This window comes from Eutrigla gurnardus, assembly GCF_963514095.1.
Source record: "Eutrigla gurnardus genome assembly, chromosome: 20".
In the NCBI taxonomy this organism is placed as follows: Eukaryota; Metazoa; Chordata; class Actinopteri; order Perciformes; family Triglidae; genus Eutrigla; species Eutrigla gurnardus.
The window spans coordinates 13,903,582-13,924,937 of record NC_139931.1 but is presented as its reverse complement, the minus strand read 5'-3'; the positions used below and the strand labels follow the sequence as shown (position 1 = coordinate 13,924,937).

Sequence of the window (21,356 nt, the reverse complement as noted above, 5' to 3'; positions counted from 1 at the left end):
TTCATCTCTAGCTAGAGAAAGAACAACACAGCCTCTTTGTGGATGCTCTAAGTACTACAGTAGAGCTTAGCAGCCTGGGGAGAGGGGGGAGCTGATCACAATAAGACGACATATTGGACACCTTGGCTCCTCACAGTTTAAATGAGCACTTTGATATTATGACTTTGCTATAGGCATATCCTGTTGATTATTAGCCCTCTAGTATCTTTGTACACATGGCATGAACACAATGTGAAGATTTCTAATATTCCAGATTTTGACTTATCTTGTTAACTTATACCTTTCAATTTATTACTTCAAGGAAATTAAAGTTTGACATTTTTATTGTATCTTTTTTTTGTATTTATTTATTTATTTTCCTCAGATCAAAGATATTTTTACCCATATGACTTGATTAGATGATTATTTTGCTATATACATAGTGTATTACTCATTTCCTTCCTATTGGAGGAACTTATTCCATGAGAAGCTATTCCTTGTATTGCAATTGTTTGAATATTGTTTTTCATTTGTGTTGTGCAAACTATTCAAACCTAGACCCCCTTTCTTTCTTCTATTGGTTGTTTTTATATTTAAATCAAAGTCTTCATATCACAAATATTCTGAAGCGATTGTGTGATTTTAAAAATGTGCACATATTGTAGTCTTTAAAACAAAATGTGTGTGTTGCACGCATGTTCACAGAGTTGCACTTAAAACCCTTTAAAAAAACTAGACCAAGATTGTCAAATTTGCAGTCAATGGCTTTATATGTAGGTAGATTTACAAAAGAAACTAATACACAAACAATACAAACAATATGCATAATCATATCTACTTTAGTTGGATTACTTAATAGGGAATAATATCCATCACTATCTGTTGCAATTTCACATTACGGGTAGCAGCCAGCAACAACACATGAGAGCAACAAAGGATGACTTGTGCAGTAATACATTTCACTGGTCTGTTAGCATGTCACTTAGTTGGTTAGCAGAAGGCAGAAATAACAGAAGCCAGAATCACCGTAGCCTTCCAGACTTTTAAAGTCAACCCAAAAGTAGCCAAATACTTACAAATATCAGGTTTGTCAATAAAGTTTTGAAAAGCTTGCACAAGATTTATGTGCAGTTGCACGGGAGACATGATCAAGGGATGGAGACTGCTTAGAAGCTTGTGTGTGAGGTCTATTTATTGCCGGAGAACACAATGAAAGTTGATGCTGGTTGAGTCTTACTTTGAGATTTCTTGTTTTTTTTCTGTGCTTCTTCGATCCTTTATTCTATTCAGGCTTGTGAGGTTCAATATGGTACATGTGTATAATGCTGTCTTAATCAGATAAAGCCGAAAACATGTCATCTATGCATTATCTTGACATTAGACAGCTATGTTCTTTCTGATGGCAGAGTGCAGTGTAGAATAAGAGTATTAGGCTGTGAGTGTTACTGGAGACAGATTTAGTTAAATCTGGAATAATTTTAGTTATTATACTTATAACTCCTTTCATCTCATTTGAGTATGATTTTTAAGATTTTTTGGACTTTCACACAGTAAACCTAACCAGCCGATTTCAATTGCAGACAGCAAAGGGAGCTATGTGCTACACGATGATACCAAGATAAACAGTGTGACTAGCCAAGCAGAGGGAGATGAAGGCACAGAGGTGTATTGTATGTCCAACACACTCTGGTGGCTGTTAAAGGACTCGAGCAGGTTGTTGTTAAGTTGACAGTACAGGAAATTGCCCTGCATATGGTCACATTTACTTTAAAAATATGTGGATGAGGTATGTGAAGTATCCACATGGCAACAAAAACTGTGTAATAAAATGTTTAGCATCTGTGGAGTCAGTAACACAGGCCAAGAGGCACAATTTATGTCCTATAACAGGGCTGTGGTGCAGTTCATTCTCCATTATGTCAGAGAGAAGATTAAATTACATTCTTGGTTCATTCTGACCAAGAACGTTCTTTTAAAAAAAAAAAAAAAACCTTTAAGCCACGATGAATTTACAATGAACTGATCCCAGTCCTGCTATAGGGACGTACACTCATCATATTTTCTTTCACCTCTAATCGTATAACCTCGGAGTGAGTTAGGCATCAATCACATGCTGTATGTCATATCACAAATAATGTGGCAAATGGAATGAAAATGTCAGGTACAGTTCAATTCAAAAGAAACTGTAAAAACAAATATTACAGGTATAAAAAGGATCATTGATGAGAATTTAACTACAGGCTACCAAAAAACACACAATTAAACAAACATTAATGTGCAAAATTAAAACGTGATTGACATGAAAAGACTCTCCAACCATCTTGTTCTTATATATCCATCAACCTGCATGCATTGAATTTAATTAATTAAACATATCTATATATCTAATAGTGTACACTTGAATTAATTCCATTGTAGTCAGCAGCAGATGGTCATCACTGCAGAAACCATGTGGGAAACCTGATATGTTGGTAATAATGACAAATAAATAAATATAATCTATATTAGATGAACATGGCAACACCAAAAATGGTGAACAAAACTACAACTTTGAACTAACATAAAAGTAACGGAGCGTTTTGTACATTAGTACAAAGGTTAAAGGACTAAATAAGCTGGATGCACTAATGTGCAAGAGGTATTTTAATGTTGTATGTGGTTTAATTACAGCCAGCGGAGTAAAAAGTGCAATATGTCCATGTTGAAATGTTAAAGCATTAATTCTTCCAAAATGTAAATTAGGTGTGTCGCCATATACCGGCATTAATAATAACCCTGATTTAAAAAATGAAATATTGAAATCATGTTAATAATACTGTGTAAATATTGTATAAATAATCCAGTGCCTCTGAAATATTTTTTTTATATATATATATAGTTATTTATAGTTATGGTTACAGACTCTCACTCCACTTTCCTACACTCGTATTTTGAGTGTTATTCATCTCCCAAAAATTAGACAAAATGCACAATAAACAAGGTTGAAGATGAATTTGACTGATAGCATTAATTTTCAATAGATATCACTAGTTATTCTCAATTCTTTTGGCCACGATCATTGTGACAGCCCTAAAGTTACAGCTAAATTACATTGCCGTGCAATGCACAATGTTTTTTTTTTTTATATTTCACTTCTGAAAAAGCTTAATTGAACATCTGACTTTCCGTAGAATTATTTATAAGAAGGCAACATTCATCAAAGTCATCTTTTAGTGTAAGAGAGTAACTGTTTTGATATCCGGCTATGCTGGTAAACTCCCAATTCCATCTGTGATTTGTAAGTACTTATCAGTTTGAATTGAATTCGATGCACCCTCAAACTAAGGATACTAAGTAGTATTCATGAACCAACCAACTAAAACTAGGTTTTAAGAAATAAATTATATGCAAATGATGAATTTTAAGGATTGATTGGTCAGTTTTCAGTTATAGCTTCTAAAATGTCCAATAGCTTAAATGCTAGTGTGTAACTTATTTACAGAAAGACAATTACTTTGACTGTCTGACTACAATAAAAGTGACCTGGTGAGCACTCGTTGATTTTGCTGCTCTCTCAGGTTACGCGTTCCTTCCCCTGTTGATGACGTTGCCTCCTGGAGGGGCGATGTGGATAGAATCCAGAATGGGCCGCAGTATCTGCCCGAATGGCCTGGAGATGGAAGGAAGAGATTTGGTGGTTTTAACAGATTCCGATCAAAAATCATTGGACTTTTTAAAAGTAGGCCCTACATGTAAACCCTATTCAAATGTGATTTTGCAAGATTGAAATGTGTGCAACTTTGCATCTTGTCCTAGAAATCTCCGACTCACGTGGAAAGAACTTCTGATGGAAGGTCGGTGATGTATGACGGGATGGACCTGCCCGTCAGGAACTGAGCCACCTCGTTGGTGAAGGTGTTGCAGTTGTGCTCAAACAGGCGATACCTGTCACCTCTGAACCAAGAGAAGAGAGTCAATGCATCAGGTAACGGCTTCATGCATTGTGACTAGTCAGTAACAAGAATGATTAGACTTTGACCACATTAGGTTGTCATTCTTGTTTTTTTGTTGGTGTAACGGAGACATGGATAACCGCTACTCGACCTGTATGTGCTTTCTCCCAGAGAAGAGAGGTAATCCATGAAGATCTCCTCGGACACTTCCGTCTCACCCAGCTCTACCACTGTGTCTGGAGGACCCAGCATTGTCCCACCCTGACAAACACACAGCAAGCAAATTGGAAAAGGTCTCACAACAGAATAATACCAGCCCAAAATAACACTGAGCATGAGAATATACACCTGATATTATGTCTTAAACATGACAACATTTGAATCCAGCTGTTATAAACACACTGATCAGATGGTTTTGAAGGTTTCATTTTAGCAGTAATGTGCACTGCAGCCTTGAACAGATCATCTGAGTGACAAGGATCGAACCGAGAACTGTTCGGGTATTAATCGTGTCTATTGTAAATGTTCCTTCGTGAGTTTGTTTCATGAGATTCATGAAAGGAGTCGGTACCCTTGTTACAGACTTACCGGCGAACAGCTGGAGATCCCCTCCCCCCCAAAGAAGAACTCATCACCGTATGCCACTATGGCTGTGTGCCTGGAAGAAAAGCACAACATGACCACAGAAGTAAATTCAGATAAGAACAATATCACTTGATGTATTTTAATGTATAACTTAGTGCCACTTTACCAAATAACAAACTGCAAACCAGCCAACCGTATTACTAAATGATTACACAGTTACGTAAAATCTAGCCTTGGATAGATCATGCTTGATTAATATGTGCTTAGTTATTTTGAGTCAAATCATGCTTCACTTTATGATTTCCTAAATTGTCTTAAATTATTCTATCCAAAAATAAAAACACCAACACAATAACAAAATGAGAACATAATTATAGATGTTTACCAGAGTTATAGGTTTTATTATGGATTTTAATGCCTATCTGCTCTGGAATCATAAATGGGTCACTGGCCTAATGATAAACCTGATGACTCAACACGTGACATGACAAGCAACGTTTTCATGACCTATGGGTCTCCCGCAGGAGTTCAAGCCAGCTGTCAAAGTAACCGAAAGAAGGTTCATACCATATACCATCCAGTTGCTTTCCTGTAACAGAAAGGGGGAAAAGTAGTGAGAAAGAAGCCAGAAGATGATCTGCAAGCAGCTCCGTGGAGCTGTAACTTATACGTGTTGCATTTTGATGTCAACCCCCAACAACGAACCAGTCCTTACAATGTAAGAACATATAAATCTAGTCACGCTTTTCAATATATTTTCAAAATAAATGTAGGCCTATGAAAATGAACTAGACCTTGGTAAATGAGTATACTACACGGTAACAACTGCATAAAAGCAACTTTACAATGCAATCCAGAGAAGGCATAATTATCACTTATGTGTCCTCAAGGCCAAGCTGCATCGGATTTTTTCTATTTAGCCTACCTAACATGATGGGACTGAGGCTGCGAGCCATTCCTCTCGATAGATCGTAAATATATAGTTGTACATTGTATCGTGTAATATTCGTATCCATGATTTAAAAAAAACAAACGGAATAGCTTTTAAACGGGTTATTTTCTGCTGGCTTGCTAAGCGACGGACATCTAACGGCACAGCTGACTGGGAGGTTGTCTGTAAATGATGTCATCGCGTCGAAGAATGCGTGGAATACTTCCGATTCCAATGCTTTCAAAATAAAAACGCATTCAACAGACTTCGATTATACAACTTTCTTGAGAAATTGATTTATTTTGAAGTCAAGTTTTAGATCTTCCGGTTTTATGCTCACTCTCTCTAGCTTTTTGTTACATTATGTGCCACAATGAAAGAGCTTGTCAGAAATACATTTACACGCAATTTACACATATAAGTAAGCTAAACATATATATATAACGTAGACTGAAATATTAATATCGTCCCCCAGAATTCGTCCCCCAGAATTCAGTCCAGAAGAAGAAGAAGAAGAAGAAGAAGAAGAAGAAGAAGAAGAAGAAGAAGAAGAAGAAGAAGAAGCAAATACATATATGTTGTAATCCCTAATGACCACTGGAGGGCGATATATATATACTGTATGATTATCATTTGTTGTTCACGTTCCTAAACGGGTGGTGGCAGTCATGAGCCTAAAACCGTGCTTGTCAACTGCCGTTTTAATTCAAAAGAAGAAGAGTAGGTAGTCCGCGTCACAACCCAACGCCTTCCCTGCCTCTAGACCAAAATAGACCGTTGAGGGAAGAGCAGCTGACAACAACCAGAAATGGCTGCTACCGGAGTTCTTCCTTTCATTAGGGGGGTGGATCTCAGTGGAAACGACTTTAAAGTAAGGTTTTTGTGCAATAGTCGTTGCTTTTTATATCCGTGGATGTTGAGTAACTTAGCTAGCTAGCTAGCTAAAGACAATGTAAATTAGAGACGCACTCAACTCAAAGCTGAGTTCGCTAAAACACTAGCTAGCTTAGCTTAACACTACTAGCACTGGGCGTTAGCCAGTTGTCAGATGTTGGACGTGGACAAAGTAATAGTCTGCTTTCGTCCACAAAAGTCATGTATGGCGGTTTAAATAGTTTTGTTTAGTTAAGTAGGTCTGTTAACGCAGTGTTACGTCTCTATTTTGTTAGATTATTCTGGGTAATTTGGGATAACGTAGTTCATGATTCCAACGTCACGTTAGCTAGCTAATTTAGCGTCAGTGTTGGCTGTCTGGCTTCGAAGCACAAGCTCCATGTCAGAACATGTCAGCGTTATCAGTGTTTAAAATAGCTTAGATAAACATGAGGGCAAAACAATACCATTTGCTAACGTTTTAGACTTGACTAGAGTTGCTGACTCAATGTCGCCATACTTTGTAGGTTTTGACACACTTTGTGAAATCAGTTGGGGGAACTGAAAAACAACTGAGATCATCTGGCATGTATTTGACGTGACAGAACTATTTAACGCTGACTGCTATGTCAGTATGGACGTAGATACGCTGGAAAAAAATACTTGTATGTCTATCAGTTAGTGAATGGCTGATGTTGTAATTTCAGACAATGTAGGATGACATCATTTCCTCTGCCAATTAGTGTCATAGATCGTAACGGCTGTGACTATAAAATACAATGGAGACTGAACATTACAGCTGACCAAATGTCTGCTGCGTTTACTCGTGTAGCCTATTGTTCGATTCGTTTCTTTTTTGGCGAGTTGTACTATCGCACCCACCCATGACTGCAACAAAGATGATGTCAACTTCTATTTTTATATGTAAGGCAAGGCAAGCTTATTTGTATAGCACCGTTAATACACAAGGCAATTAAAAGTGCTTTACAGAGACAGAGAAATGCATTAAAATAAGTTTAGACTTTAGACTAGTAATTTAGACACATACATTCAATTTACTGTTCTCTTTTTTTCTTTATTTACAAGGTTAATATATACTGTTTGATACATTTTCGTAAGGATGTTGACATGATATTGAACATTTTTGAAAAGATGCAACACTCTCCGCCAGGTCCATCACAGTTGGATATTATAGACATAGACATATCATTATAATAAAGTCAATACTACAATTACTAGTGCCAGTAGTCATTCTCTCACCTCTTACTGTCTCCCCCATCTCTCCCCTATCTGTCTTTACAGGGCGGGTACTTCCCAGAGCATGTCAAGTGTATGAGCAGTCTGCGATGGCTGAAACTAAACAGGACAGGACTGTGTTACCTCCCAGAAGAGCTGGCCTCTCTGCAGAAGCTGGTGAGACACTCAGTGCTATTTGCTATTCATATAAGCTTATTCTATTAGCTTATACTAGTCACATTAGCATTGGTGTTGCTGTTCTGGTCACTAATCGGACATCATCATACTGAATGTACACCCTTCAAAACTTCAATATTATTTCGTTTTTACCACTTCCACAATGGTGTTAGTAGTAGTACCGTCTATATTGTCAGTAATAGTAACCGTGTTAAATTGTTGTAAAAAATGTTGTAAATCATTGGTTCGTATTTTCACTGCACTTTTGTTTGTTGTTTTTTCTATTTTGATGTGCCATTTATTACTGCATTGTTGATAGCACATGACATCACATCAGCAGTTTGATGCACCTAAATATTTAAAAACCTCACCTGATTAAGGACACACACAGCCCTACTTTAATCCCCAACATCTTTGATAGGATTATCTAATCTACACCTACAAAACTTCTGTCAGCAGGCCACGGTAAAATCCACAGTGAACCATGCTAGCATGCTTGATCTTATCGAATGTAAGTTAATAAGATTAGAAGTCTGTTATCACAGCTAGCAGTCGCAGTGTCTGGAGTTGTTTTTATCTGTTTTGATTTCATCCTGTTTGCTGTGAAATTATTATTTAGAGAAAAATGAGCAAGAAGTACATTGCACAGCAGTGACCAGAGCGCCTCATAGAGCTTATTGAGATTATTTTTGTGCAGTGCTGTGCACTGTGTGTCTGTAAACCAAACCTCTGTGTTTTACCTCTTTAGGAGCATCTTTCAGTGAGTCACAACAGCCTGACTACTTTACACGGAGAACTGTCCAGCCTACCGAACCTACGGGTAACTGACACCCACACATGCATAAGAAATACACATAAAGCACATGCAGATTTATGTCTAATGCTTTGACAATGGCCTGTTTGTGCCAATGTGTAGTTATTAAAGATCCCTAAATGTGTTTCACTGTGTGTGTAGGCGGTAGTAGCCAGAGCCAACAACCTGAAAAACTCTGGAGTACCTGATGACATCTTTCAGCTAGATGACCTCTCTGTGCTGGTACATCATAATCTCTCACAAACCCTCCTTCTCTACCCATTAAAACATAGAAACATAGCTTTACACTTATTACCTTCCCTCGTTTTCAGTTGATTACAAAAACAATTTTTTATTCTCCTGCTCCTTCAGGACCTGAGTTTCAATCAACTCTCAGAGATCCCCAGGGATCTGGAGAACAGCAGGAACATGCTGGTGCTTAATCTGAGCCACAACAGCATCGACTCCATCCCCAACCAGCTGTTCATCAACCTGACAGACCTGCTGTATCTGGACCTGAGCGACAATAAGCTGGACAGCCTGCCACCACAGATGAGACGCCTGGTTCACCTGCAGACGCTCACACTCAACAACAACCCGTTGATGCATGCCCAGTTGCGGTGCGAGGACGTTATTTTGTTTCTTCCCTCTTTCCTCTATCCTTTACACAAACACCTGGAAATGTATAGATCTCATGTCAGACCAAAAGCTAAGTGAAAAAAAAGAAATATATATATACTTATTTCATGCTGCTCTCTTTATCTCTGCGCCTGAGCAGCCAGCTGCCAGCCATGGTGGCATTACAAACTCTTCACCTGAGGAACACCCAGAGGACCCAGAGCAACATGCCCACCAGCTTGGAGGGCCTGACACAATTAGCAGGTAACACACACCACTTTCTTGTTTTTCTGGAGCACATTTTTCTTCTTATGTTTACTGTGCACTGTGGTACATTTTTAATAAATGCGTTGCTTTGTGTATATCCTCATACTCTATGTCCGGGGAAACATAATTTCTATGAACATGTGTCCGTCCTGTCTCTCCTAGATGTTGACCTGTCATGCAACGACCTGACACGGGTGCCAGAGTGCCTCTATTCACTGGGCAGTTTAAAGAGACTCAATCTGAGCAGTAATCAGATCTCAGAACTGTCCCTCTGCATTGACCAGTGGACTCAGCTGGAGACGCTTAACCTGAGCCGCAACCAGCTCACCTCACTGCCCGTAAGGACAATTACACATATGACTCTTACTACCAGTGTTTAGAAAGCTGTGCAGCTTGAGTTGAAATATCTGACTAAATACAAATAAATATTTTAATTTCATTGAACCAATGTATTAACAAGCAATTTGGTTTACTGGGTGATTTATTCATTTGTCGATTATATAGTTATTTATATGAATTCGATTTTTATAATTTGTGTGATCTCTAACGTGTAACATTTGTTTGTATGTCTCCATCCAGTCTGCAATCTGTAAACTGGCCAAGCTGAAGAAGCTATATGTAAACTCTAACAAATTGGACTTTGATGGGGTTCCTCCAGGCGTTGGTAAACTGTCCAGCCTCATAGAGTTCATGGCCGCCAACAACAATCTGGAACTCATTCCAGAGGGACTCTGTAGGTGAGTTTAACACACAGATTGAGGTTGCCATGATTGATGAGTTACTGGTTGGAATCATGTAATTATCATTCTGCATTGATCAATGGATATTTTTAAATTGGCTGACACAAGTCAACAACATTTTTTACATCTCACTTATGGATTCTGTTGCCTAACATGTTTCCCTAAAAGGCTCAATCTTTATGGAGAACCCTTCAAAGTGAATTTTAGATAGCCGAACGTAACAGATATGTAAAAATATATTGGTAGTAACAGATTCTCTGAACATGACATATTTTGTCACCTCACAAGAATGTGATTATGTGACAAAGCCATTTTGTGTTGTTGTCTAGGTGTGGCAAGCTGAAGAAGCTGGTGCTGAATAAAAACCGCCTGGTAACGCTGCCTGAGGCCATCCACTTCTTGACTGATTTAGAGGTACAATACTTAATCCAGTAAAGTAATCGGATAATGCTGTTCTTAAACCACATTTATATTGGGCAAATAATGAATGAATGTGGGTTTGGTTACTTATTTATAACCCGACTGTAACCTCCCTCATGGCTGGAGAGAATACTAGTATGTTTTTTATACTTTTGATGAAGACAAAGCATGTTACAATAAATTTTAAAAAGGAAGTAGGTTACAGTTAAATAAAGTAAATGTAATATTATGTAATGCAATTTTTGATGTGATTGCTATGTAGAAAAAAAGGAATGATTGGTACAAATATTTTCTTGTGACTTTATCTTTCTGTAGAGTCTAGATGTGCGTGAGAACCCCAACCTAGTGATGCCTCCTAAACCAGTCGACAGAGCAGCAGAGTGGTACAACATAGACTTCTCCCTGCAGAACCAGCTCCGGCTGGCCGGGGCCTCACCTGCTACTGTAGCTGCCGCCGGAGGAGGTACTTGTAATTATATCTGTGACTGTATGGAAACATGGTACATGAATGTATACAATACCAGTGTCTTTTGTTCATCTGTAAATGAAACTTATTCTAAATCTCTCTCTGTGTACGTGTTTCCAGGAGCCAGCCCCCGAGATCCCCTAGCAAGGAAGATGAGGCTAAGGAGGAGGAAGGACTGTTCTCAGGATGATCAGGCAAAGCAGGTGTTGAAGGGCATGAGTGATGTTGCACACGATAAGAAGAACTTAGAGGTAAGGGAGAAGATAAAGAAGGATGATAAAGAATGATGAAGACAATAGGCTTCAGGTACATTTTGTATACCAAGAAATCTGCTAATTCTGCAGGAGAACGGGGAGTTGAAATATGCTGATTTAAAGGTCCGGCGATGGGACAAGAGTCTTGAGAAACCTCAACTGGACTATTCAGAGTTCTTTATGGATGACGCGGGTCAGGTAATCTATCTCTATCTGTATCTGTGCTCTCTCCTTTCTCATCTCCAACCACCGAAAGTGCCTCTGAAGACTGATTTATATACAGTTAATTAGTCCAAGATTTTTCTTCTTTGCATTGTACAAATATCATTGTGCAAATCTCTTCTGTTTCCCCTTCTTGCAGATTCCAGGTGTAGCGGTGTGGCAGATAGAGAACTTTATTCCGTTACAAGTGGACGAAACTTTCCATGGCAAATTCTATGAGGCTGATTGCTACATCATCCTCAAGGTGACACGTCAAATCTGCCTTCATTAACAGGAGATACGTGTCGGTAGATTGTATGAACTGTCACTTAGATTATCATAAGAGAAATTGGGTGAATCTAACAAAAAATATCATCTTAAAGTATTCCTGTACTGTTAGTGCCTAAACAAGTCTTCTTTTTTTCAACCTTAGACTTTCCTGGATGACAACGGCGCGTTGAACTGGCACATCTTCTACTGGATCGGCCAGGAAGCCACTCTGGACAAGAAGGCCGGCTCTGCCATCCATGCCGTCAACCTCAGGAATTTCCTGGGAGCAGAGTGCAGGACAATACGGGAGGAGATGGGCGATGAAAGCGAGGAGTTTAGTGCAGTATGTATAAATATACTGTACACACAGCACAAATACATCAGGGACACACAGATATACACAATCAAAACACGTCTGATCAATCTCAGCTTAGCATGAGCTCTTTCACAGTACAACATTAAACCTTTTGTAAATGGCACCTATATGAATAATCTACCAATTAATGCTGTCGTTAATGGCCTTTTGTCTTGTGTGCAGGTGTTTAACAATGAGATCTCCTACATTGAGGGAGGAACAGCCAGCGGATTCTACACTGTGGAGGACACGCACTATTCTGTCAGGTAAACTGGAAGGACCTTTTTTTTTAGACAGCACATCTTGCATATTTTTTTTTTTCTTTAAGTCGAGTCGAATTTATTTGACTACTTATTTGTTGTAATCTTTTTAGAAACTTGTTTTGAAAAGCTGCTCAAAATCAAGTTAATTCTGAGTCTGAATTCAATTCAGCTTACAGTTTACACATTGTGAGTTTGGTCTGTAAACAGTTTAAAATCCGGTTTTAATCCTTGTGTGTCTTATCAGGTTGTACAGAGTATACGGCAAGAAAAACATCAGATTGGAGTCTGTACCTGTGAAGGCCTCCTCCCTCGACCCACGGTAACTCTCACACACCATTTCTGCCTTGTAGACTACATGAAGTACACAGTGTAGTTTGACACCCTGCTTCTAATACAAACACTTTTTCTTTCTTTGACATAATCATTGCATTTACTGTAGACCTGCAGTTGATATTTTTTCTGATGCTATTGTATACAGTATGTCTGATTGATTTAGTGTGCAACTTGGGGCATTGTGTCCATGACATCCAGTCTTTTTCTTTTCGGCAGGTATGTCTTCCTGTTGGACACGGGGCCGGACATCTTTATTTGGAGAGGAGCCAATGCTACTCTCAGCAGCACCACAAAGGCCAGGTAGGACACAAAACAATAAGTAACACAAACTTCTGAAAAAAACAAAATACATAAAATATAAATAAATAAATAAAAACCATTCAATCAAGAAATGAATTGCACAGTTTACATCACAGTGTGAAATAGTTTTTGGTCGATATTCAGTAAGAATATATGATTGGGAGATAGATATTAATGCTTACGCCTATCCTTGATAATGCTATATTGTGAGCAAAAACCTGTGTTGAAATTGGCAGGAGAAGAGCTAGTAAAGTGTGCAGCACTGGAGCCATTATGGTGCGCTCATGCTCTGTGTCATTCAAAAGTATTATACGAAGGTTATTTGTAATGTTGTCAAGATGGGTTAAAATGTTATCTTGTAAAAAGTGAATAAATACTGTTTGAACGAGGTGTTTTCATAGCAATATAAAATATTTTAGAGAGGGAATTGCCAGTTTAACTTATAATACATAATTGAAACAACTGCAACCATTTTTTTTATCAATCAATCTTTTATATATTATTTTATTTCCTCATCATTTGAGTTGTGTGTTTTTATGCAGATAACTACTAGATGAGTGTAACAAAGGAATAAAATTATCTCTGATCGGGACTGTGGTGAAAAAGAATGTCTGTCTGTTTAACAAACCAACAGCAAAAACAATAGACTATCGACATCAACTATTAGTATAGGTGGAGAATTTTTTTTTTTATCGTGGCCACACATGAAATTATATTATCTTATACTAGATTACCCCCCTTTTCTGTTGATCTGATTCATGATTCAAAGAACTGTGATATGATCCAAACGAAGTTTTATGGTCTGTTGCACCCTTTAAAAAATCGTAACTATTAAAATGCAAAGCGTCAAAGTGGGTGTGCATTGTTTATATCTTTCAGGTTATTTGCAGAGAAGATCAATAAGAATGAGCGTAAGGGGAAGGCAGAAATCACAACCCTCATGCAGAACCAGGAGCCTCCCGGGTTCTGGGAGGCACTTGGAGGACAACCAGAGGAGATCAAGAAACACGTACCAGAGGACTTCTCTCCTGTCAGACCTAAACTATACAAGGTATGTCTTTTCCTTCTATGGCTGATATAGTAGAGGTATACATGCAGTATTAAGGCAGCGTGGGTGTTTTGCAAATTGGTTCACTTTGTCTGAGGCGGGTAGTAATTACTGTTACGCGTTGTGTTTTATCCCATTTGGGGATTTATTGGAGTGGGAAACATGGATGGAGTGTTGGGTTATATCATGGATGCTTGAGTGCTGTTTGTGGTTGACTAAAACTTGCCTGACTATTTCCACTTTTACAGATGAAGTAAGTTAGTAAGTATTTTGTGACCTGCATACAGTTGCTTTAGTATTAATGTCTATGCTATATGACGAGGGGAACACTCTAAATTAACAGATTGCTAGACAGTATTTCACCATTCACATGTTTTCTTTCTTCCTAACTTGTAGGTGGGCTTGGGTCTGGGCTACCTCGAGCTGCCACAGATTAACTACAAGCTGTCAGTGGAGCACAAAGACCACAAGATCAAACTGGACACTTTGCCAGAGCTGAGACTGGTATGTTTATCTGCTATTAACTAGATGTCTATATATTATATGATTGATAAAGACTCTTTACAATTCCCATTTACTACTTCACTTCTTTTTTTAACATCCTCCTCCATACCTCCATCGCTCTCCTCAGGTGCAGTCTCTGCTGGACACAAAGTGTGTGTACATCTTGGACTGCTGGTCTGACGTGTTCATCTGGATCGGAAGAAAGTCTCCGCGTCTCGTCCGAGCCGCCGCCTTAAAACTGGGTCAGGAGATCTGCTCCATGCTGCACCGGCCCAAACATGCCTGTGTTACGCGTAACCTGGAGGGAACCGAATGCCAGGTAATACTGCACCATTTGACATACTGCTGTTGCAGACCTGAGGCTGTGGGAAGTGCACCTCCATAGTATTATGTGCATATAAAATCCAGTACAATGGTAAAGAAATTGGTCATGTGTTGTTCATGAATTTACTCATATTCTAAGATAATGCTTTATTAGTCCCACAGCGGGGACATTTACAATATATATTTTTAATGGTAGATTCTACATATATGATCGTATTTCCTTAGTTGCTCTTCTTCCTCTTCCTCAGGTGTTTAAGTCCAGGTTTAAGAACTGGGATGATGTGCTGAAGGTGGACTACACCAGAGCAGCTGAGACCGTACAACAGAAGGACAACCTACAGGGCAAGGTCAGTGATACATATGTTTGTTTAAAGAAATCAAAATGTTGAGGCTACCAGTGACTCATAAAATAGTCAATAGTCAACTTTACCTCTTCCCAAAAAACAGAAATGTGTTAGCATCTATGTGTCTGGCCTCCATATTAAGATGCTTGTGTCTGGTCAGCCCAGCAAGTGTTTATCTGTGTTTTCTGTCTCAGGTGAAGAAGGACGCGGAGAAGAAAGACCAGATGAAAGCTGACCTCACAGCACTCTTCCTTCCCAGGCAGCCAGCCATGGCTCTTACTGAGGTAAAGACACCACGGATTATTATTTTCCTTTGAACTCACTATTTTTGAATGAAACAAACCTCCACTTGTTGCATATTTATCTTTTTTTGTCTAGGCTGAACAACTGATGGAGGAGTGGAATGAGGACCTGGATGGCATGGAAGGATTTGTGTTGGAGGGGAAGAAGTTTGCTCGCCTGCCTGAAGAGGAGTTTGGGCACTTCCACACCCAGGACTGCTACGTCTTCCTCTGCAGGTAGGGACATGATGACTGTGCACTGATTTCTGGCACTCCTGGGTATGAGGGTATCGAGCCAGACACATCACTTAAATTATTATTACCAGTCACAACAGCGATGCTGGTATTGTTTTCATCTTGTAAGTCTTGAGTGTGAGTCATCATGGCAAAATATTGTCCTGAAGACATTCACTGTAGCAGGAGCTACTGTAAACCATTCTGTGAAAGTGAGTCATTGCCTTACACTAATCTCCCTCTGCTATCTTAGATACTGGGTGCCTGTGGAGTACGAAGATGAGGAAAATGAGAAGAAGGAGGGCGGAGGTGGCGGAGGAGGAAGAGCAGCAGCAAAAGAGGAGGAAGAGGACAAACAGCCCGAGGAAGACTTCCAGTGCGTTGTGTACTTTTGGCAGGGCAGGCAGGCCTCCAACATGGGCTGGCTCACATTCACCTTCTCGCTGCAGAAGAAGTTTGAGAGTCTTTTCCCTGGAAAACTGAAGGTATCCAGATACATTTGTACACATTCTTAGACATTGAGACTGTTAAAATGCTTTTTTTTTTTTTACAATATTACGCTGACTTGATGACCATCGTCTTTTCTTGCGGGTTAGGTTGTGCGTATGACCCAGCAGCAGGAGAACCTCAAGTTCCTGTCCCATTTCAAGAGGAAGTTTATCATCCACAAAGGGAAGAGGAAACAGAAGACGGACTCTGCTCAGCCCTCCCTCTACCACATACGCACCAATGGCAGCGCACTTTGCACAAGGTAGACGTAGTGCTATTATCACCTATTAGATTTTCAAACACCAAGAGAGCTTTTGTCTTTACCATTCATCTCTCTCTTAGGACTATCCAGATTGGAACCGATTCTAGCAATCTCAACTCAGAGTTTTGCTTCATTCTCAAGGTTGTGATTATTTATATATTTATTTATTTTATAAAAATAATAGACCCCAAATAAAGCCCCGTCTTTGGTTATTGTTTAACAGTATATGTTTTCTGCAGGTGCCGTTTGAGAGCACAGACAATCAGGGCATCGTTTACACCTGGGTGGGCAGAGCAGCTGACCCCGACGAAGCCAAACTAGCCGAGGACATAATGAACAGCATGTTCGACGACACATACAGCAAACAGGTAAATGTGTGTGTGTATGCGCGTCTTAGTAGAACTATAATATTCCTATAATTTGTGTATGTTACTTGACATTCTCAACAAATTCCCTCTATCTATCTTCGTTGCTCCAGCTTAAAGAAAATATTAAACTCCTTTCATTGCTGCACTTAAACTGCACTGAACATTAAAATACTAAGTCTGTTTTAAAGCTTGCACCCCTTATTGTTTGTTGTTTTTAATGTCAACCATTTGAAACGTTATAACAACTCATTATCAGCTGCAGGCAAACGCGTAGACCCTTTCTGTTTGTCTGTCTATTATATATTTAGCATGAAGACATGTTTAGTCAAACTAACTCATTTGTTTGTCTCCTAGGTAATTAATGAGGGGGAGGAGCCAGATAACTTCTTCTGGGTGGGGATTGGCTCTCAGAAGCAGTACGATGAAGATGCAGATTATATGAAACACGCTCGGCTCTTCAGGTGAGTAAGCGTTATCTGTAGGTATTCTGTGCAATACTAATACTAACTGCTCTTTGCCATTAATCTTTTCATATCTCTCTTCCCTCTCTCTCATTTGACTCTCCTTTCCATCAATTGTTGGCTTCCCCACTATTTATTTCTCAACCCCCTTATACTTCTCTCTCTCCCTCAGGTGTTCAAATGAGAAGGGTTATTTTTCTGTGTCGGAGAAGTGCTCAGACTTCTGTCAGGACGACTTGGCCGATGATGATATCATGCTGCTGGACAACGGCAAAGAGGTAACCATACATCATAGATTTGAGTGTCTACAGTGGAATCGGTTTGATTTCATGTATTACTCTGTATTTTAATTAATTGTTTGTGTTTCTGCCTCATTTCCTTGTTTACCCTCAGGTGTACATGTGGGTTGGTACTCAGACCAGCCAGGTGGAGATCAAACTTAGTCTCAAAGCCTGCCAGGTTAGTGAATAACTGCATTTTTTTTTTTTTTATATACAAGCATATGCATTTCTGTCAGTTTTGTGTGTATAATTATATTCAAACATTTTAGTGTTATACATCCATCTCCGTATCTTAATGATCCTCATCCTCTCCAGGTGTACATCCAGCACATGCGCGCTAAGGATGCTGAACACCCCAGGAAACTGCGACTGGTGCGGAAGGGGAACGAGCCTCACTGCTTCAGCCGCTGCTTCCATGCCTGGGGAGCTTTCAAAACTCCCCTGGCATAGATAATCACATGGACAGAAACGCTCACACATGCATCAAATGTATTCGCTTCTGTCATTTTCTACCAGTAAGATGATGATGGTGTCTATGCCTAATCCAGATTTACCTGAGCTCTGATTCCTCCCCCCGTCCTGCTCAGCACTGCTGTCCAACAGCTTCTTAACCATACTGTCGGTCTGCGTACAAAAACAGATTTAAGTTTAGCACAACATCCCAATCTGACTTTTTCTGGTTAAGAAGCTGTTGGTTGTTTCCTATATTTGGGGCAAACAGCAAAAATATCACCTTTTTTCTACAAGCTTTTTTAGTGGCAAGTCTGAATGCTGTTGTTAAAATGAGAGAATTATGTTTTGAGATAAAATAGATCTACGGTGTACAGAGGCTTTATAAAAACCCAAAGCGAGGTGAATGCCCTAACATATCAATCTGTTTTGCTGCTATCACATAGCTTGTGCTGCATGGTCAATAGTTTTAAGTGGAGGAGGTTTAAAGGTAAACGTCAGTATTTTTCAACTTGAATGCTATTTGCCCATGTTTCTGTGTCCAACTAGCAGTGAAGAAAATTTCAGAAATTGGTCCACTATTGAGTTATTGCTGTAGACTGCAGCCGCATCGGCCACTTCAGTCCCCTAAAGGTGCTTGTTTTTGCCACTGACGGGCTCTGATTATTGCCGTGTCTGATGACATTATGGAAGCGGTTTAAAATCTTGCAAGGTGACGTGTTGCCAGAAGAAAATGGTGCAAATGCAAGTACCAGCCTGGTAGTGGTTGTTGTATTGGGAGTAGTGAAAGCAGTTAAGTTTCAAGCTCATGGCTGAATAAGTGAATATTAAGGTGATATTGACGAGTTGGATATGAAAATGAGTATACAGATGAACATATCCAAGAGTGGATGAGAGAGAGAGATAACAGGCAGAGGAGGATGAACCAGCTGCTGCAAGGCCGTGAGTCCTTTCTATTATGTCATCAGACACTTATCGTAACAATCTGAGCCAGTCAGTGGTATACACAAGGGTTTTTAGCTAACGCAACGTTACATTAATGTTCGCAATTACCCTTGCAGTTTGTTTTGCGGCTGCACGGTTCCTTAATGCTAAGACACAAAACATGGGAGGAAATAGTGTCCAGGTAGAAAAATACCAAAGTTACCCTTTAAGTGTTCATTATTGCAGGAGTGGCTCCTTCATGCTGTGTGCCATTTTGCGCAGCTCTTTTGAAGCAGTTTAAGGATAAAAGTTGATTTTACAGTTTGTATTGTTTTTTTGGTTATTGAGGGACTTAACAGAAAACAGCACTATACTTGTTTTTCTGAGGAATGTTGGTCTATAAATATATTTTATTTTATTCTTCTGTTGCGTGTACTATACAGTACGTGGTATGTTTGTGCTTTTGCCCCATGCGCCTTGATTGAAATGGAAAGATGCCGTTCCCGGGAGTCTGATTGGTCACTGTTCTCTTTAACTTGTCCACTGATCTTGAGAAACTTTTTCGTATGTTTCATCCTAACAGAATGATTTTCATGAAAAGATGCTTTGGACAGTAATTTGTTAACAGTTACATTTATCTGGCCAAAGAAATCTTGAGCAGAGGTCTGCATCCAAGTTATAGTGCGAGACAGAGCTTTGTTTAATTGTAAGGACGGATATTAAAATGTGCAATTGGTAGAGGCCGGGAGATACTGAAAGTAAATACTCCTGTATTCTCCTATGTTACAGGTTGCATTCAACTTGTCAAAATGTTTTGGTTTTTGGCTCTTCTGGAGTGGTGGTGACAAAAGAAAAGCTGAAGAAATTCTTTCCAAAATGTATTCTAATAATTTCTGAGTAGAGGCATCATGTTAAAATCTCTAGAGGTTTAGGTTTAGTCGGACATTGATTTTGAAGTGTAACTTTATTTTTCCAATATGTTTATCATTTTGAAATAAACATTTATTTTTATTTGCAGATTTTAATGAGTCCTTTTGAAACACAAGGCATATCTTAATAAATATAGTGTCTTCTGGTTCCACTGATCTCATATCAGCAGTTAGTTTGTATGGTTAACACATGTTATGATCAGTTTCAACCTTTCTAGATCAGTGCCTCCAGGTCAACTTTTTATAGAACTGCTTCAGTGCTTCTTGAGGTCATGTGACCTTTTCTGTTTGAAATGGTCCAAGCGAGATGTGTCTATTCTGTGTTCTCAAATGGCTGCAGCTACCATCATTTTGTTTCTTTATAATTTAATTTGTGGGGTGAATTGTATGCCTGATAGTGTGTGTATGTGTGTGTGTTTGAGTCTTACACACATCTTTGTATGTATATGAATATGTGCACATGCTCCTGATGCCACCTGCAGATGCTTTATTTATGTATTTTATATTAAAATCAAATCTCACATTACATATTTTGTCATCTGGCTTTCTTTTTGCACTGTTGTCATTTTACATTTGTGTTTTTCTGACCCATAGTAATTTTTTTATTGAAAGAAAAGTCAGATCGTAAATCCCTCATATCGTATGTCAAGCAAAGTCTGAGCATAGTGAGTCCACAACAGTCATAAAAAGCCATAGTCAAATTTTTCAACAACAAAAAAAAGTCATACTATAGTATGTCGGAAAATTCACGAAAAAAGTCAGTCGACAAAATTCATAGAATATTGTATGTCAAGCAAAGTCTGAGAATAGTGAGTCCACAACAGTCATAAAAAGCCATAGTCAAATTCATCCATCCATTTTCTACCGCTTATCCTGTATTTAGGGTCGCGGGGGGGCTGGAGCCGATCCCAGCTGTCATTGGGCGAAGGCAGGGTACACCCTGGACAGGAGGCCAGTCTATCGCAGGGCCGACATGTAGAGACAGACAACCATCCATTGCGTAATGAGTCCAAAACAGTCAAAAAAAGCCATAGTCACATTTTTTCAAAAGAAAAAAAGTCATAGTATAGTATGTCAAAAATTGATGAAAAAAGTCAGTCGACAAAATTCATAGAATATTGTAAAAAAAATATTAAAAAGTCATAAAAACCCCTCATATCGTATGTCAAGCAAAGTCTGAGCGTAGTGAGTCCAAAACAGTCATAAAAAGCCATAGTCAAATTTTTTCAAAAGAAAAAAAAGTCATAGTATAGTATGTCGAAAATTGACGAAAAAAGTCAGTCGACAAAATTCATAGAATATTGTAAAAAAATATTAAAAAGTCATAAAAACCCCTCATATCGTATGTCAAGCAAAGTCTGAGCGTAGCAAGTCCAAAACAGTCATAAAAAGCCATAGTCAATTTTTTTTAGAAAAAAAAAGTCATAGTATAGTATGTCGAAAATTGACGAAAAAAAGTCAGTC

The 21,356-nt window shown here is 38.9% G+C and overlaps 2 protein-coding genes across 3 annotated transcripts; one reads left to right on the top strand and one right to left on the bottom strand.

Moving 5' to 3' along the window:
• Positions 1-730: 730 nt before the first annotated feature.
• LOC311031714 (desumoylating isopeptidase 1-like) lies at positions 731-5,564 on the bottom strand. The gene is made up of 6 exons (XM_084038149.1): positions 5,422-5,564; positions 5,064-5,085; positions 4,500-4,569; positions 4,063-4,172; positions 3,790-3,912; positions 731-3,628 (listed from the first exon to the last, which is right to left on the bottom strand). The coding sequence occupies exons 1-6, from the start codon at positions 5,510-5,512 to the stop codon at positions 3,538-3,540; spliced, it is 507 nt and encodes a 168-aa protein (XP_083894275.1). The 5' UTR covers positions 5,513-5,564; the 3' UTR covers positions 731-3,537.
• Positions 5,565-6,169: 605 nt separating this feature from the next.
• Positions 6,170-20,418, top strand: flii (FLII actin remodeling protein). 2 transcript variants are annotated; one of them, XM_084037933.1, is made up of 31 exons: positions 6,170-6,298; positions 7,603-7,713; positions 8,462-8,533; positions 8,669-8,749; positions 8,879-9,126; positions 9,285-9,388; positions 9,554-9,729; positions 9,971-10,128; positions 10,461-10,545; positions 10,867-11,014; positions 11,138-11,268; positions 11,362-11,469; positions 11,633-11,737; positions 11,906-12,085; positions 12,281-12,363; positions 12,605-12,679; positions 12,910-12,993; positions 13,873-14,044; positions 14,438-14,545; positions 14,673-14,864; positions 15,118-15,216; positions 15,408-15,497; positions 15,592-15,731; positions 15,982-16,213; positions 16,325-16,479; positions 16,560-16,620; positions 16,719-16,847; positions 17,202-17,308; positions 17,481-17,586; positions 17,702-17,767; positions 17,905-20,418. In XM_084037933.1, exons 1-31 carry the CDS (start codon positions 6,236-6,238, stop codon positions 18,037-18,039), a joined length of 3,804 nt encoding a protein of 1,267 aa, XP_083894059.1. In that variant the 5' UTR covers positions 6,170-6,235; the 3' UTR covers positions 18,040-20,418. The 2 variants fall into 2 exon arrangements, with proteins under 2 accessions (XP_083894059.1, XP_083894058.1); XM_084037932.1 differs by having other exon boundaries at positions 11,359-11,469.
• The last annotated feature ends 938 nt before the right edge of the window (positions 20,419-21,356 follow it).

What these genes read in the sequence shown, in the direction of transcription:
- flii (XM_084037932.1), top strand. Translation starts at nt 6,236, where the DNA reads ATGGCTGCTACCGGAGTTCTTCCTTTCATTAGGGGGGTGGATCTCAGT. An exon ending in TCAGTGGAAACGACTTTAAA is followed by an intron (nt 6,299 to 7,602) that starts GTAAGGTTTTTG and finishes CTGTCTTTACAG; the next exon opens with GGCGGGTACTTCCCAGAGCA. An exon ending in TTGATGCATGCCCAGTTGCG is followed by an intron (nt 9,127 to 9,284) that starts GTGCGAGGACGT and finishes GCGCCTGAGCAG; the next exon opens with CCAGCTGCCAGCCATGGTGG.
- LOC311031714 (XM_084038149.1), bottom strand. Translation starts at nt 5,512, where the DNA reads ATGGATACGAATATTACACGATACAATGTACAACTATATATTTACGAT. An exon ending in CCTCAGTCCCATCATGTTAG is followed by an intron (nt 5,086 to 5,421) that starts GTAGGCTAAATA and finishes TTTCTGTTACAG; the next exon opens with GAAAGCAACTGGATGGTATA. An exon ending in AAGCAACTGGATGGTATATG is followed by an intron (nt 4,570 to 5,063) that starts GTATGAACCTTC and finishes CTTTTCTTCCAG; the next exon opens with GCACACAGCCATAGTGGCAT.